This window comes from Acomys minous (genome assembly GCF_964271855.1).
Source record: "Acomys minous genome assembly, chromosome: 15".
NCBI lineage: Eukaryota > Metazoa > Chordata > Mammalia > Rodentia > Muridae > Acomys > Acomys minous.
This window is the reverse complement of record NC_140497.1, coordinates 48,108,835-48,127,470: the sequence shown is the minus strand read 5'-3', so window position 1 is coordinate 48,127,470 and position 18,636 is coordinate 48,108,835. Positions and strand designations below refer to the sequence as shown.

Below are 18,636 nucleotides of genomic sequence, written 5' to 3'. Positions count from 1 at the left end.
CCAGATGAAAACACTAAAGCTGAAAAAACTGTTTTAAAGATTTACACTCTAGGAGTTAAAGGACAGTTTCCCAGGTAACTTTGCAACACTTTCTGACAGATGGCACTGTGACATACAGTCATAACTCCAGACACACACTCAACAGTCTGGGTGGCTTTTAGACTTAAATATATAATTACCTACACTGTGTGTGTGTACATTAATATGTGCAGATGCTTTCCATTGCATTTTTTAAAATTATTAATTTATTCTTATTACATCTCAATGGTTATCCCATCCCTTGTATCCTCCCATTCTTCCCTCCCTCCCATTTTCCCCTTATTCCCCTCCCCTATGACAGTTCCTGAGGGGGATTACCTCCCCCTCTATATGATCATAGGGTATCAAGTCTCTTCTTGGTAACCTGCTGTCCTTCCTCTGAGTGCCATCAGCTGATGGCACTCCATTGCATTTTTTGAAGCAAGGTCTCTCACCACATCTGTACTTCTTCATTAGGCTATCTGGCCCCACACAGGTACAAGAATACATGCCTTTGCCTCCCCAGCTCTTGGAACACAATGTGTTCCACTAGGCACATCTTTTCATGTGGGAATACAAATTCAGAGCCTCATGCTTGCATGGCAAGCACTTCACAACTAAAACACCTTCCCATCCCCGTACACCTTTTCATTAATGCTTTACTTTGATGCAATCAACTAAAGACATGAATGTACTGTCATCCTATCTATCCTTAAGGCATGTAAACTTGAAATAGATTCACAGGAGGACTTTTGAATTACAGATAAATGTTACAGTTTCCAAAATGAGCAGAGTAGTGTATAAAATACATTAACTATCCTATATTGGTAAAATCCTATTACTACTTAGATGTTTTTCATGGAAACTGTGTACTACTATTAATTAATTTTAATAGAAGGTTTTACCTTTGATTGATGAAACTTGATGTTAGCATCTTGGAACTTGGCTGGCATATATCTTCCTCCAAAAAGATGTGCCAATACTAAAACCAGATTTTCCATTACATCCTCAGAAAAGCGTTTTGGGTCTGTACAAAACATATGTTTCATGTCACATGTGTAAAAAGGGGATTGTATAATTTTTTCACATTTAAATTAAATGTTGTGTTTATTTCATAGCAAGTGCAGATGAACTTTAGCTGCAGGTGTTTCTCCTCTAAGCATTTTTAGTTCCGATTTTTACCTTCAATAACATCCTTGACTTTCTAACTACAAATTACCTAATGCTTTCATTTAGCCTTTGATCACTTTGGCCCATCTCCCAGTGAATGACCAAATTTATGATGTCTCTTGTGGTTAGTGTTCTATTGCTATGAAGAGACACAACAACTATGGCAGCTATTATAAAAGAAAGCATTTAATTGGGCCTTGTTTACAGTTTCAGAGGTTTATTCCTTTATCAACATGACAAGAAGCATGATTATCACAGACATAAGGACAAGGAATGGAGGCTTTGCTTAGCAAAGTCTCAAAAATATAGGCTGCCCAGCATGATCCTTAGACATCCAGAACACCTGTTGAAGCTTTGCTTGACAAAATTCCAATGATCACAAGCTGATCACTACTGCTCTCAAATATTATGTATATTCCAGGTGTAATTTGCCTAAAAACTACTTTGAAATTTACTTTTTCTCCTAAAACTTTTTCTCTCTATTTCCCAGCCCTATTGAAATTTACACTGGAAAACTTTTCCCACAAAAAAAAATGTTGAAAGAAGGCATCTGGCCAAGGTGTAAGTCTTGACATTGATTTTTGAGTACAGCCAAGCAGAAACTTCTTGAAAGAAAGTTAGGACTTTGACATAACAGTACCTGGCTAGATACTGTTAGCTGTAGAAAAGTTTCTTTAGAATCTGTTTTGAGAGCTATAGAAGGTGGGCTTGGAATGTCATGCTTTACAGATAATTTACAATAGAGGACCCCTTACCAGTTAGCCTAGGCTCAGATAAAGACACCTATTGGTTTGGGATGGGAAGTAAGTCAAGTTTTTTTCTGTGTTAAAAGCATTTGGCTTCGAGCTATGTTGCTATGGCAATCATGTAAACATGATGGCTTCAGCCTGGGGAAACTTATGAATAAACTTTCATGAGTATTGTTTCAGAAATAACAATTAGGTCATGCTGTCCATTGCTTATAAATTTACTCATTTTTGCTGTATATATTATTGAAAGTTATATATAACTGCTTATATTTCTTTGTTAGATTATGTTCTTGATATGTTGATTTTTTTCAAGGCTCTATGGACTGTAACAGGTGAGAAAATTGTGATTAATCTGTAATGAAAAAAACTGAATTTCACTTTAAATAAAGTACTGGTTGCTGGCCCAAGGAGACAAGGAAAAAATAGAAGAAAAAGTTCTATGGGATACAAGACCTTTCAGTTTGCACCACATTTATGTGTGGGACAATATTTATTTTCTCTTCCATTCCTCAAGCTCTCCTCAACAATTAGTTCCTTTTGCTAGTTGTTCAACCAAATAGCTGGGTTCCCTTAACCAGCTGTTCACTGCCTGCTCAATTCTCCCTACCTCAGAACCACCAAGACTCTCTCTTCTATCTCTGATCCTGCAACTGGTCTGTGAGACATGGTAACAGTCAGGGAGACATGGTGCTGGAGAAGCAATTAAGTGTTATACATCAGAATCATACAGGATCAGAAGAAGAGTCACTAGGCCTAGCTTGAGCTTTCAAAACTCCAAAGCCCAGCCCTAGTGACACACTTCCCTCAACAAGGCCACAGCTACTCCAACAAGGTGACATATCATAATCCTTCTCAAGTAGTTCCATTTCTGAATGACCATGCTTTCAAACATATGAGCATGTAGGAGCCATTTCTACTTAAACCACCATGTAGATCCTGATACTTTAACTGCTGTTTGCCAGGCTAATGAGGAGCCGCATTGTATCCATCTGCAGCATTTAATAATTTAGACACTGCTCACCACTGCAGTGTCTTTCCCCCATACACCTATGGATATTGATGAACAAAACTTCAATAAAATTCTACTGTTATAATTTAAAATCCTTACCACTTTGCTGATAAAGAAAACTTCACATCAACTTCCTAAATTATTGTATATTTATTCAAAATATGTAATGTTTTAAATAAATGCTTTTCAAAGTTTAAGATGTGAATTTTAAATAAATTCTCTAATATGGACATATTTGAATCTTTCTTTCTTAGTCACATTTTTTTCATTTATTCTACTATATGAATCTATTACTTTTCATATTGGATTTAAATCAGGCACTGATTTTTTAAAGTTCAAAACATCAGTATTATCACATCTCTATCATATACTCAATTAACTCAAGTAATTTAAAAGTCCTTTCTTGACAGTTAGAAAAGACTGAGTTGATAATATGACAAATGAATCATCTAATTCCTCTTACCTCCCTGCTTTGAAACATTCTCCTTTCTTCTTCTTTATTCCCTGTGCCTATATATGTCTTAAAATTCAATTTATTAGTTATTTTATGGTACTTTAAAGGGGCTTTTGAAACCTCAAACCCCACCCCAAGTGACACACTTCAACCAAAAAGGACACACTGCCTAATCCTTTCAATTAGTGCCATTTCCTGCTGATCAGGTATCAAATCTATGAGCCTCCAGGTTTCAAACCACCACATTTCACTGCTTGGCCCCTTAGCTATATCATAATGCAACATGAATTTAGTCCAACTTCAAAAGTTCCCATAGTCTATCACGGTCTCACCATTGATCCAGAACTTTAGCCTCTGACATATTTTTTGGGTAAGAACAGAAAATTCTTATATCACAAAAACCATCTCTAGGCCACTTACTAATACTCTTCTCCTCTGAAACCTCATGAGCTGAGCTGTCATTATCCACCTTGCTCTCAGCACCACCATCTTCCCTGCTCCTACTATTCTGGCCCTATAAGACCCACTTAAAATGCTCAGCAACTTCCCTAGTCCAAATCCCACGTTTCACCCACAAGCAGCACAATCAGGCCTGACAAAGCAATACCACACTTCTGGTACCAATTTCTGTCTTGGTTACTGTTCTATTGTTGTGAAAAGACATCATGACCATGACAACTTTTATAAAAGAAAGCATTTAATTGGGACTTGCTTATATTTCCATAGGTTTAATCTATTATCATTATGGTGGGGAGTATGGTGACACTCAGGCAGACATTGTACAGGAGAGTTCTACATCAGATCCACAGCAGGAAGAGAGAGACTCTAAACTTGAAAACATCAAAGTCCACTTCCCAGTGGCATACTTCCTACAACAAGGCTACACCTCCTAATACTTCCAAACAGTGCCACTATCTGGTCAGTGAACGTATAGATGTCATTCTCATTCAAACCATCACAGACTGTCTCACCTATTCAACAATCGCTTGTGACATCTCAATGCCTAACAACAAAATATCCAAAACTAAACCCAACAATAACCTTCCCCCACTCAGACAGAGCCACAGTTCCCTTGATTCCCTGCATTCCAGCTGCACATGAACACAACCACACTTGCTGTTGCCTGAAATTATTTCTTCTAATATGAATTTTAACTATGGGTTGTCATGAAAAGCAAAGCATTTCCATCACCTTGTGACAGAATACCAAGTGAGAGACACTGAAGCTACCATGTACTGGGTAATAGTACAATATTAAGAACAAGTATTATAAGAAGTCAACATTTATTTCAGAGATACTCTGCAAAGGATTTATTTTGAAACCTAGAATCCAAAGATTTTTCCATACAAAGTATGGGATTTATTTTTAAATATTTTGTGCAAAATGGACAAAAATTAATATGTATCATTTGACATAAATTGCATAATTAATTCATTATCAGTTACTGACCTATACTATATAATTATGTGCAAAGACCATAGTGTTGCACATATGTTCACACATGTTAACAGTGATCATCTGTGCATAGAATTTTGAATTTTATATTTTAACAATGCTTTCTTATGCTGTTATTGAAAACTAATCATATGTTATATTTAATTACAAGTAAATGTTTTATAATTATTGTATAGTATTCAATGTGTTGTGAATCCTAGTGGCAATGCACTTTTCAAGTTATGAATTGTAATAGTGAATTTTTAAAAATCATTTTCACAAAATAGAACCTCTATTAATAATTAACTTCATTCTACCTTACTTGGAAACCTACAATTTGTATATATGATTATCATATTCATTTTTATTGTTCAACTTTTAGCTTAAATGCATAATAATAAGACTTGCAAGCATACATTTTTATACTTAACTGATACTCTCTTATGTGACTGTTGAATAAATGTTTTCTTGAAGTTATATTTTTCAATAAATCTGTTAAGGTTTTTCCCACAATGGGAAGAATATATATTTTTATATTTTATATATAAATACATATTTATTTTATATATAAGATTTTATATATGTAAAAATACATATTACATATATCTATGACATTATATTAATATAATTTTGATGAAACACAGACACACAAACAGATCACCCAGTCCTCAAACTTACCTCTACTAGTTGGCTGACAAAGTTTATGGAAAAGACCTTTTACAAGAAAGCTGACAAAAACCAAATTAGATGGTTCATGATAATGTAAATGTGATACAAGGCCAGCAAACCCTGTTGGATTGCCTTCTTGATCTATATATCCCTAAATAAACAAAAATAATTTGTTAGTTTGGCTCAATGCACAGAAATAGTGACAAGTATATTATTCATTGTCATTTTAAAATATTGCATAATGCTAATAAGATGCTAACTATTAACTGGCTCAACTTTAATAATCACATTAATTACAAGTAATAGTACTCATGAGTATTGTCTTCTAAAGATCACAATAATCCAATGTGGTTAAAAATAATAATCTAGGGCTGGAGAGATGGCTCAGCAGTGAGGAGCACTTCCTGTTCTTCCAGAGCACCTGAGCTCAGTTTTCCAGAATCCACATTGCATGTTTCATGGTTCATTGTAACTCCAGTTTTGGACTTCTCATATCCTCTTCTTGTCTCTATAGGCATGCCCACACACATATACCCACACATACACAAATATATCTAAATAAAATTTAAAATTAATGTAAACAAATCAAAGATCTGCTACTTTAAAACATCTGGATAATAGAAAATCTATTACACACAAGCAGAAACAGGGAAAAGGGAGAGAGGAAGGGAGAAAGAGAGAGAGGGAAGGAGGAAGAGAGGGAGAGAGAGAGAGAGAGAGAGAGAGAGAGAGAGAGAGAGAGAGAAATTGGCTCCTACCTCTTTCACCAGGAACTGCAAACAGTATAAGAAGTAAAGCTTTAATGTGTCTGTGGTTCGGGGTTTTTTGAAGGATAACAATGAGTGTTTCAGCACTGACAGTGCCTGCAAAGACAAGCATGTTGATTTAGCAGCATTAACTGAATGAAATTTCTTTAAAAGAAATAAAATAGGTTAAATTACATATGACACAGTATAGATATATCACATACCATATATGTGTGTATGTGACATATCTACATATATGACATACATATCTCTCTATATATGAGATACCACATATATGGTGAAATATATATATTCACTATATAATATATACATATGTATATGTGCATATATATGTGTGTATATATTATATAGTAAATTTTAAGGCCTGTACCCTTAAAGTGCAGTGAAACATTGTATGTACCCCCTTTACTACCAAATGCTGTCTCCCCTGAGTGCAGCACACAAGGGAAAAAGGGGTGGCTCCTTTTGGTGTCCTTGGTCACCCGCTATATAGGATATGAGTAATATCATAAAACAGCATCATTATACACAATTCAATTAGATTTAATGCAGTTTCTTTAATTATATGGCGCATCATCTAACTTAGCACATATTTCCTTTAACACACAAAAGAGAACTGTGGCAGTTTGAATGAGACTGACTTCATAGGTTCACATGCTTGAATACTTGATCCCTAGTTTATGGAACTGCTTGGAAAGGTTGGGAAGTGTAAGCTTTGAGTTGTTAAAGGCCCATGACATTCCCAGTTAGCTCTCTGGCTGTACCCTGTCATGCAGTCTCAAGATGTGAGCTCTGGCCGCTACTCCAGTGCCTGCCTGCCTTTTCTGCTTCTGTCCTGATGGTCTTAGATTCTAAAGTCTGGAGTAATCTGCTGTTCCATCTATGAGTTGCCTTGGTCATGGCCATCTTACATCAACAGAAAAGTGACTAAGATAAGCACATAAAACCAAACTGTAAGAAACAAAACTGTCTCCAAACAATCTGAGAATCAAGGACATTGCAGTTTCAGAGACTGCAGTACTTGTAGAGGGGTAAAGGCTAGATATATTATTCTGTATCTGCAATATTACTGACAAAGAATTAGAATGAGTTTGGCTAAAGCCAAAAAAAATGAAAATACTGTTTTGTTTTCAGTGCCATGCAGCATCATTGTGTGTGCAGCATTCAACTTCTCTGTAAATTATCTGTGAGTTCATAATAAAAACAATCGCTCAGAGAGAATCCTGTCTGCCCTTAGGTTGGAGAGTTCACAGAATGCAGGAAGAATCTCAGCAATCTTTTAAAAAACAACAAAAACATAGAAAAAACTATTATAATTTTCATTGTGTGTATTCATGTGTGCATATGTGTGTGTGTGTGTGTGTGTGTGTGTGTGTGTGTGTGTGTGTGTGTGTTTGAGGAGTATATGCAAGTACTCAAGGAATCCAGAAGAGGACATCAGACCTCCTAGGTCTGGAGTTACAGGCTGTTGTGAGACACAGTATGGGTGCTGGGAAGTGAACTCAAGTCCTCTGAAAGAACCATGCATGTTCTTAACACCTTAGCCATATCCCCAGCTACTGCTTACTTAAATCCAAGATACTTAATGTTATGACAAAGGGAAAAAGAAAAGATGTGGCCTCTCCATCTCTATACAGTAGGGTATGAAGGGAACCAAAAGTTGCCTTTATTATTGCTGCTTACTTCTTGTGAGCTGGAACACCAGGAGGCAGCATCTGAAAAGCAGCAAAGCAGGAAGGCAGCACAGGAGAGAGGAACTAACTGTGATTCAGTATCTTAATGGTACGGGCCTTATCATTAAAGTCATTGTAGCATGGTGTATTAGAATTTCCACTGCTATCACAAAATGTATGAAAAGAACAACTTAAATGAGAAACAATTTTTTTTGGCAAATGTTTTTAAAAGTTGTTTCAGTACATAGATTGCCTGGCTCCCTGCATTACACTGGGTCTGCCATGAGGACGCTGATCACCTCACAGCAAGCCTGCACTGAAAGGTTTCCTCTTTCTTCAACTCTTGTTCTGTCAAGGACCTCAGCACCCTGGATGATGTTACCACATTTGAGATCATGGCTGTACCCATGCAAAATGAATTCTCTGGAGAGGGCTCCACACCTGCCCCAGAAGTAGAGTATAATTAAAGTCTACTCTAGTGCTACTGAAAAATGAGCTGATACAGACACAGTGGCATATGCTTGTAATTCCAGTGCTCAGGAGGTGGAGACAAGAGAATCAGGAATTCAAGCTAATCCTCAACTTTGTAGTGAGTTCAGAGGCAGCCTAGACTACATGAGACCCTGTATCAAACAATGGTAAAATGAACAGAACTGGCAAAGATCTAAGTCAGCAATTCAAAAGACAAATGTTATGCACTCTCATAATAAGAAATGTCATTGAGAAAAAGGAGAAATGGGACTTCCAATATGAAAAAAAACATGACTAAATTGAATAAAAAGAAGCAATTGACAAAAATATAAGTTAAGGGTTTCTTTATTTTTTTTTTAACTCAAAACTATAAAATGGATGGAGTGAGTTGTACATGTGGCTGATGTGGAGAATATATGTAACCTCCCAAATGTAAAAACAAACTATCTAAGGGTCTCAAGAATCTTCTCTCGAGTTCAGTCCTGTGGATGTACTTTTTGCTGATTTACAAACTTGGACTTGGATTATTGGACCTTGAAGATCTTGTACACATGCTTAAGAAAGTCTTCTGGAGAGAGCAAGATGGTGGCGCCTATCACACACTTTATCTGATCTACTGCACAGAGACCAGGACCAGATTGGGGGCCACAGACTGCAAGAACTGAAGAACACTAGCTGAGTGGGGTCCCACACAGAGCAGAACACTGTCAGGTCTGACCTCAGGTCAACAAACAGCCCACAAAGGATCTGAACCCACTCCACAGACTCTGGACCAGAATCCACCTGCTAACTGCCCCCAACCTATATAGGCCGAACACAGGGTGTGGGGCAGTGGAACATCAGAGCTCCTGGAGTGAAGAAGTCTATGGAAAACAGGTGAATTCTGTCCTCAGTCCCCCCACCTGCCCCACACCAGTCTACTGAGGACCCCAGGGGCTACCAGGAAGCCCAAGTAGATATGAACACGTTGCCCAGCCACAGTGAGCACGCAGTCTGAATGAGACAGGAGCCAGGCTGATGACTGTACTGGACTGAGCCAGCAAAATTGGGCAGATAAAACCTAGCCTGTCCACTCTCCATAGCCCAGCAGTGTCTCCCACACTCTTGGGAGAAGTTGGACAGCCTTGATGGGTCTGGATGGGGGTCGGAACAGCAGCCAAAACTCAGTGGCACTGAACCATCAAAGGCTCACTAACTAGACTGGTCCGCTACTTAGACTGGTCCAGGTGGGAAGATGACCATGGGCCACAGAGGTCTGGACCTGCACAATTGGGCAGATAAAGCCCAGCCCAGCCATTCTTCATGGCCCAGCAAGGTCTCCCATGCTCTTGGGAGAGGCTGGACAGTTCTGAGGGGGCAGGGCGGAGGTCTGAACCGCGGCCACAACTCAGAGGGACTGAACGGCTAAAGGTGCAATATCTAGACTAGTCAGGACAGGAACCTGACTGTGGGACACAACAGTCAGGGCCTGCACAATAGGGCAGATAAAGCCTGGCCTGGCCAGTCTACATGGCCCAGTAGGGTCTCCCATGCACTTGGGAGATGCTGAACAGCCCTGAGGGGTTAGGAAAGAAAATTAAACAGCAGCGCAAAACAGGGAGAAGGCACCTCTGATGACTCAGTCAGTTGCCTAAGTTGTAGAGCAAAGTCTCCTGGAGTAAAAACCAGGTCACCTGCCTGTTTCAGGGAAAAACTCCCTGATCCCACAGGTAAGGGCACAAACCTATAATCACTCAACAACTATCCACTCTCAACGACCAGCAAAGGACACCAGAAGCTACCTTCCAATATCAGAGATAGCAAGATGACTAAAGAACAGCATAAAAATGCAAACACACACACACACACACACACACACACACACACACACACACACACACACACATCGGCTGCTCCAGATTCCACCTATCCCAAAAGAAAACAACCCTGAGAACTCAAACACAATCAAAATACAAGAAAATGATCTCAAATCCTTAATAATGAAGATGATGATGGAAGAAAAAAATACAGTCTGTAAACAAATAAAGGAAGATGCAACCAAACAGATTGAAGACATAAAAGATGCCTATAGAGAGGCACTGGAAGAAATGCAGGGAAATGCAAACACACAGATGAAGGAAGTCAATAAAGCAGTTCAAGATCTGAAGATGAAATTGGAAACAATGATAAAGGCACAGACAGAAGAAAAATGGGATCAAGAGACCTTAGAGAAGAAAGCAAGCAACACAGAGGTGAGCTTCTCCAACAGAATCCAAGAGATGGAGGAATGAAACTTGAGACTACAAGATACAATCATAGAACTTGAAGCAACCATCAACAAAAATGCTAAATCTGAAAAATTCCTGACACAAGACATACAAGAAATCAAGGATACCATGAAAAGATGAAATCTCAGAAGAATAAGCATTGAAGAAAGAGAAGATGCCCAACTCCAAGGCCCAGAAAATATCTTCAACAAAATCATAGAAGAAAATTCCCCAATTTAAAGAAGGAGATGCATATAAACATACAAGAGGCCTACAGAACACACCAAATTCCATCAGAGAACTTCTACACCTGAAAAACACCTTCAGCAAAATCGCTGGATACAAAACTAACTCAAAAACATCAGTAGCCCTCCTGTATACAAATGGCAATCATGCAGAGGAAGAAATTAGGAAAACTACACACTTCATGATAGCCACAAGCAATGTAAAATATCTAGAAGTTACTCTACCCAAGCAAGTGAAGGACTTGTTTGAAAAAAATGTTTGAAGAAAGAGGTTCAAGATGACATCAGAAGATGGAAAGATATCCCTTGTTCATGAATCAGGAGAATTAGCATAGTAAAAAAATGACATCTTACCAAAAGCAATTATACATTCAATGCAGCCAAGAATGAAAATACCTACACAATTTTTAAAGACATAGAAAGATCAATTCTCAAATGGGAAAAAACAGAATAGCTAAAACAGTCTTATACAATAAAAGACCCTCCAGAGGAATCTCCATACCTGATCTCAAGCTATACTACAGAGCAACAGTAATTAAAACAGCATGGTGCTGGCACAGAAATAGGCAGGTTACTCAATGGAATTGAATAGAAGACCCAGAAATGAATCTACACACATATGGTGACTTGATATTTGACAAAGAAGCCAAATCTGTTCAATGGAAAAATGATAGCATCTTCAACAAATGGTGCTGGTCTAACTGGATGTTTATATGTAGAAAAATGCAATTAGACCATATTTATCACCATGCACAAAAATCAAGTCCAAGTGAATTAAAGACCTTAACATAAAATCAGAGACACTAAATCTGTTAGAAGAAAAAGTAGATAACAATTGAGATGTAATATAAATAAATTAATAAAATATTTTTTTTTAAAAAAGAAAAAGTAGGAAAGAACCCGGAACACATTGGCACAGAAGACATCTTCCTGGACAAAAACCAATAGCCCAGGCTTCTAAGGTCAACAATTAATAAATGGTACCTCATGAGGCTGAGAGGCTTCTGCAAGGGGGAAGACACTATCAACAGAACAAAATAACAGCCTATAGACTGGGAAAAGATCTTCACCAACTCTACATATGACAAAGGTCTAATATCCAAAACACATAAAATCTCAAGAAATTAAACACCACCAACTCGAAGAACCCAAAAATTAAGAAATGGGGCTCAGAACTAAACAGAGAATTCTCAACAGAGGACTACCAAATGTCTGAGAAACACTTAAAGAAATGTTCAACATATTTAGTGAACAGGGAAATGCAAAACAAAATGACTCTGAGATTCCATCTTACACACATCAGAATGGCTAAGATCAAAAACTCAAGTGTCAGCACATGCTGGTGAGGATGTGGAGAAAAGGGGAATACTTCTTCATAGCTGGTGGCAAAGAAAACTTGTACAACCACCTTAGAAATCAATATGGTGCTTTCTCAGAATACTGGGAATAGGGCTACCTCAAGACCCAGCTATTCCACTCCTTAGAATATACCTAGAAGTTGCTCCACCACACAACAAGGACATATGCTCAGCCATGATCATAGCAGCCTTATTTGTAATAGCCAGAACCTGGAAACAACCTAAATGTCCCTCAGTAGAAGAATGGATTAAGAAAATGTGGTACATTTACAATATGGAATACTACTCAGCTATTAAAACAAGAAAATCCTGAAATTTGTGGGCAAATGGATGGAACTAGAAATGATCATACTAGGTTAACCCACACTCAGAAAGAGTCAAATGGTATATACTCACTCATAATTGGACACTAGCCCAACAGGGATGTCCCCTGAAAGTCTTCAATTACCAGGAGATTATGAAAGATGTGGGGACCTCTTATTGGGACTATAGGTGAGAGAAGTATGGGAGAATGGGGAAATGGAAGGTCCCAGAGGGTCCTAGAAACCTACAAGAAGTACACCATGACAGGTAGATCTGGGCCCAGAGGGGTGTGATCAAACTACCGTACCGAACAAGGACAATACATGTGGTAACCATCGAACCCCTACTCTGATCTAGGCAATGAACAGGACATTCTCCACAGTTGTGTGGAAAGTGCGGACTACTCTGACATGAACTCTGGTGCCTGCATATTTGATCACTTCCCCTTGGTGGGGAGGGCTGGTGGCACTCAGAGGAAAGAAGCAGGCTACCAAGAAGAGACTTGATACCCTATGAGCATATATAGGGGGAGGAGTTCCCCCTCAGTCACAGTACGGAGAAAACCAGACGGAGCAAGGGATGGGAGGATACAAGGGATGGGATAACAATTGAGATATAATATGAGTAAATTAATAAAATATATTTTAAAAATAAAAAAGAAATATAATTTTAAAAAAGAAACCCAAATAAAATAGGTTTTAAAAAGAAAAAAAAATCTCTAGATCTAAGCATGTATGTATGTGAAAGTAAAAGAGAGAATGTTTGGGTTGGAGGAGGAGGCCAGTGGTGGAATACTGAGAAACACAACAGAGAAATGGAGGAGAGCATATGGACAAAGCATATGACATATAGTCATCAAATGTCATGATAATCCCCATCGTGATAAAACACACTTTGTATGAAGAATGCGCAGTCTAAAGAAGCACATTCTGAAGAGTTTATGCCCACACTTAAAAGTGAGCACAAGTAAACAGAGGCTTCATATCAGTGTTCTCAAATATGCCAAAGCAAATTTCTGATTTAACTGGTTATAATAATTAATACACAGAATTAGGGATGAATGGGTGGTCTGAATGTGGTCCCTAGATCAGGTCGAAATCTAATCTCCATGCTGGCTATCATATCAAGGTCTGAGACTTAGAAAAGTGAATACACACCAGAAGAAGTGCTAAAAGCGTGATTTTCTGTAGAATGGAGGAAGGGAGGTATTTGGAGGGCAGACATACATGCTACCTGTTTAGCATGTGATGTCTTCTGACTTGGGACATTTGAAAAAAACAAACGTCTTTCAGTGTACGTCACCTTTCAGCATTGAACCTCTGGGGTCATGAGCCAAAACAGACCTTTCCTCATAACTCACTATGTCTGTGATATTATGTTACAGCCAACAGAAAATGGGTACACCTTAGTGCTCACAGTCATCAATTCTGTCTGATCCTGAAAGAAAAATTACCATTTATCATTCTTTCCCCATTCTTTCCTCCACCCCTCTCTAGAGAACACTTCAAGGCATGGAGAGCCTGATCAACACAGTGGAGCTGTTCAGCCAGGCCAGTGGTAAAGGCTGAGGCCCAAACAGAGGGACACAGCACCTTTGCCTTGCCGTCCTCTGGGTCATCTGCCTTCGAAGCCAGCAGCAAGAGTCTTAGGATGAGTGAGACACTGAGGGGAAACTGGCCCCTCAGCTCCGGAACTTTGGACTTTATGAGTTTTCCTACTTTGGGCAGTGGAATATCAAAGAAGTAGACGTCACCCAGCAGGTCTTGCCCTCGTCTTCCAGCCCGACCGGACATCTGGAAATACAGCAGAATCATGTTGTATGAATCACCTGAGTGTTTTTCCCAAGAGAGGGTAAAAAGATGAAGTCTTTTACATTACTTCTGAGCAAGTTTGCTGCACCTGGAGGTTAACTAATGACTGTCCTTCTATTTAAAATCTAAAACACGCATCATGTCTGAAGCAGAGCTATTTTAAATAATATATCTGTCATTTCTGGGTATCAATAATACCAAGTATTTGTATAATGCTGTACAGAACTGCACATAGTTATAAAATTGTATAGCTAATATTATGAGTATAATATATATAATGTATATATATATATGTATATGTATAATTGCCATTTATTGGCAATTACTTACTTAATATAATTTCTATCTGTGATATATAATACATGCTATTACATTATATGCTGTAAGACTCTGTAATAATGTAGTTTTAATAATAATTATAAATGTTACATATAAATTGAATGTTAGAGATATATCTAAATATGAGGTTCCCAGTAGAAATAATGACTAAACATTTCTAAGAAGGTGAACTATATGAACACAAGCTTTGCTCTCTGTAGAACATAATAGAACAAGAATCAAAAGCAACGAAATGCTGTAATATATAAGGTGAAGACTTTGTAGTGAAAGATAAATGTGTGGAGAGTTGAGGAAGCCCTGGGGTGAAGTGAATGAAGTCCTATGTGAATGTGAATAATTGAGCAGAAGCAGATATATCAAGGGTCCAATGCCTCAACCCCATAGGAATGGCAAAGCTCCTTCCTGCGGGTCATGTTCAGATGTTGATAGTGTGTGCAGAAATTGTCTACTGTAGCTTCTCTCCTCCCATATATTTACACCTGAATACTGTTCTGCTACAGAGACTGCTCCTAAGGAGATTATTTAAACCTGCCTCCTTGTTCAGCTATCTGCAATTACCCCGTGTCCATATTCAGCTGTATGTAAAAAACACATAGCTTAAAAGTGATACAGTTTCTCCATCAGAGAGCCAAGGCCACCTAATTTCAATGTGTGTGTGTGTATGTATGTGTGTGTGTGTGTGTGTGTGTGTGTGTGTGTGTCTGTCTGTCTGTCTGTCTGTCTGTCTGTCTGTCTGTCTGTCTATCTGTCTGTCTGTCCTTTTCTCACTACCTGCCATCCTATTGAGGTCAGTCCCTGGAGCTACGCAGAGCATGGGAGTACTAGACACACATCAAATGCCATCTCAGGAGAGTATGGAAGATGGTTTGGAAACATTGTGTATCGTGAGTCAAGAAATGTATTGAAGATGGCCCTAGAACAGGAAAATTCATGCTCAGGAAATAAGAAAGTAAATGTTTCCCAGTTATCTTTGATATGGATCCTTTTGTGCAGATCACTTGATTTACTGTGGGTGACTGCCGTGGGGTAGTGATGGTCACCCAGCTTCCGCTGGTAGGAGAGGAGATTGGATGTCTTACTGAAGATCACACACATGCTCAGCAGTGATCACATCACCTTACCGTCCTATGCTTCCTCAATACCAGACAGTTACCTACAGTGCTCTGCCATGAACTGGACCAAGTTAGGAAATTAATAGTGTTTTTTTTTTTACTATTTCACAATTATACAGTATTAGTACATTGATTAAGTTAGTGCAAATTGTAGTACCTGTCTAAAATTTAAAGCATCCAAATAGACTGAGTTTTGAGCAAACACCACAGATTTACAAGGCATGTTGACTCCTAAAGCGAGTGTTCCAGTAGCTGTCACCACCTAAAAAGGAACGAAACAGTGATTCCTCACACCAACATCTTGGTAGAATGCAAGTGTTTCGGTGCAATTGCTCAAGACTGTACTGAAATATTAATTAAATTACAGTTGTTAAAGACATGTAAAGTTGCTTCTTATTTTGCAAACACAGACAGCACATTCTCTAATGGAGACTATTATAATATGTACTGTTTTGCAAGGCCTATCTACTTTAACCTTAATTGTGTGGTGCAAATGTCACAGATGAACTTCTGGGCCACATTTAGAACAATTGTCTTCTCGCATCCTCATCTACCTCTCTGCTCTCTGTACTGTTACCTCAGTGTCCCGCAATATCATTTTTTTAATTTTGTCTACTCTTCAAATACAAAAGTGAAAGTATCATCCACTGTTGTGAGGCCATAGTCATAAAGAACATCCTGCATGTGATAAGTGTTAGGGTAAACATGGTAAGTAAAACATTAGAAAAATAATTTCTCTGTGTGAGAGAAGTAAATCATCTAAAAGCCTTCTTCCTGGCATTTATTTGATCTACTAAAGTTCACTGAGGAGTGACATAAAACTGAAGAAGGTTTCTTTTTCTGTCATGAATTTGCACGATCACTATTTCGACAGAGAAGAGTATAAAGTTTATTCACGTAATCTAACTTCTTGGTCATTCTTTCCCGATGTAGTTAGTATGTGTTGGCTTGTGCTGTCTCTCTATACCGACTGCTGTTTGTGCTACTTTGTGATGATGCTTAATGGTGTGAAGTAATGTTTTCTCATTGTTTTGTAACTGAGGTTTTTGCCTCTGTCAAAATGAAGCAGGCTGCTTGTTAAAGTTTTCAAATCTCTTCAACAAGAACAAACATTGAGAGAGTAGGAACTTTACATTTAGAAAATGAATAGAACAAATATCTTCCTAAAATGTGTTCTCTGACAGAGCTATCACTATTTCCCTAGTAAATGCTCTAAATTGGTCTAGCTATTAATAATCTTTTAGTGACTAACAAGTTACTTACTATTTTAGCCACATCTCTGTCTGTCTGACTGTCTGTCTGTCTGTCTGTCTCTCTCCCTCCCTCTCTCCCTGCTTCCATCCTCTCTTTCTTTTAGTATATGCCACACAAAATTTAAGGTGCCTAATGTATAATTGTTAGTCAGGGTCAACGTTTAAATATAAGTCAAAATTCAGCTTTGCTTAATAATGATCTAAAGGCCCTCTGTATACTTGTCTGAATTATTGTCATGAGCCTCCCTAGGATGGATTAAACGAAGCAGGACAAGGATGCAGCCTGCAAGTTTTTTTTTTTACGGCCATCTCCCTCCTGTTCCCCATCAGTAACAGGAGAAATAACATTCGGTACTGGACTATCTACAAGCTGTGCTGGGATAAGCTGCAGCCCTAAGGAAGCAGGTAGCCTTACTTTTATGTCAGCTACCACATTAGGGAAAGATTTGCCCCAAACTGGAAGATAAACACCCTCCAAATCTTGGAGAGAATATCTGCAGCAAAACCACATCAACAAGCCCTATATATAACAACAAAAGAGTAAGACACAGTACTGAGAACAGCATAGAGATGCTTCACTTTCTCGTGAAAAAGCGTGGAGTGAGTGACATCAGTTAAACTCTTTTCCCCAGCTGAATGACATGGGGCATGCGCAAAGACATCACATTCAGGAAACAAAATCTACAGCCCAACAGACATAGCTACATGCAGGGGCAAAAGGGGGAGTAAATGGGTAGCTATATTTCCTCACTTTATTAACATTTTCCTTCATATATTCACATTTTCAAATTCAACAATGAAAAACTGACGCACCCTGATGAATCCTTTTCTAAAGAGAATTTCAACTAACTGCTTTTCTTTCGCTGACATGGAACTGTGGTGATAGCCAATGCCCCGTCTTGCCAACTTCTTCAGTAGGTCCCTTTTTCTTTCATATTTCACTCGATCAAACACCATCTGCAATGACTAAAAGAAACAGGAGATTTAGAATATTGCTTACCTAATTCTAAATCAATCAAAAATGTTTAATGAAAATAGTATACATATTACATAATAATATGGCCAAGTGATGTCCCTGTTAGACCCTTAGGCCCTTCCTCTACACAGCAACAGCAAAAAGATTTTTTTTGTTTTTTTTTGGTTTTTTTATGGCAAGAACAGTCCACAAGAAAAGTCTTCCTTGTTCTTGGCATGGACCAACTCAGTTTCATATCAGTTCTGGAATAGAAAACTCTGCCAAAGTAGTAGACCAAAGCCCAAGGGAACTCCCAAGACTGGGGCCCACTCCCACCTGAACAAGACCTAATTCTGTGGGTTTTTTTCTAAAGTGCCACCCCCTCCAGAAAGAAAAACAAACCCTTTATACTGCAAGGTCAAGAAATGCCTACTTCCCACCGCAATGACATACTATTGACCCTAAAAATACCTATGTCCTAAGGAGGGAATCGAGTTGTGTCCAGTGTTATAATAGATATACAAATCAACACTTGGAGAGAAGGGAGATGTTTAAGTCTCCAAGAGTAAAAGGCTAGTATCTAACTATTTTGAGTGTATA

General features: G+C 38.4%; 1 protein-coding gene across 1 annotated transcript in view; it reads right to left on the bottom strand.

Moving 5' to 3' along the window:
* DDX60 (DExD/H-box helicase 60) overlaps positions 1–18,636 on the bottom strand; it is a 103,109-nt gene that overhangs the window by 8,993 nt on the left and 75,480 nt on the right. The window contains exons 27-32 of the mRNA XM_084759688.1: positions 17,895–18,047; positions 15,986–16,090; positions 14,159–14,359; positions 6,262–6,366; positions 5,513–5,654; positions 924–1,045 (exon numbers count right to left, since the gene is read on the bottom strand). Coding sequence (XP_084615814.1) covers positions 924–1,045; positions 5,513–5,654; positions 6,262–6,366; positions 14,159–14,359; positions 15,986–16,090; positions 17,895–18,047 — 828 coding nt within the window. The remainder of the gene's footprint in view (positions 1–923; positions 1,046–5,512; positions 5,655–6,261; positions 6,367–14,158; positions 14,360–15,985; positions 16,091–17,894; positions 18,048–18,636) is intronic.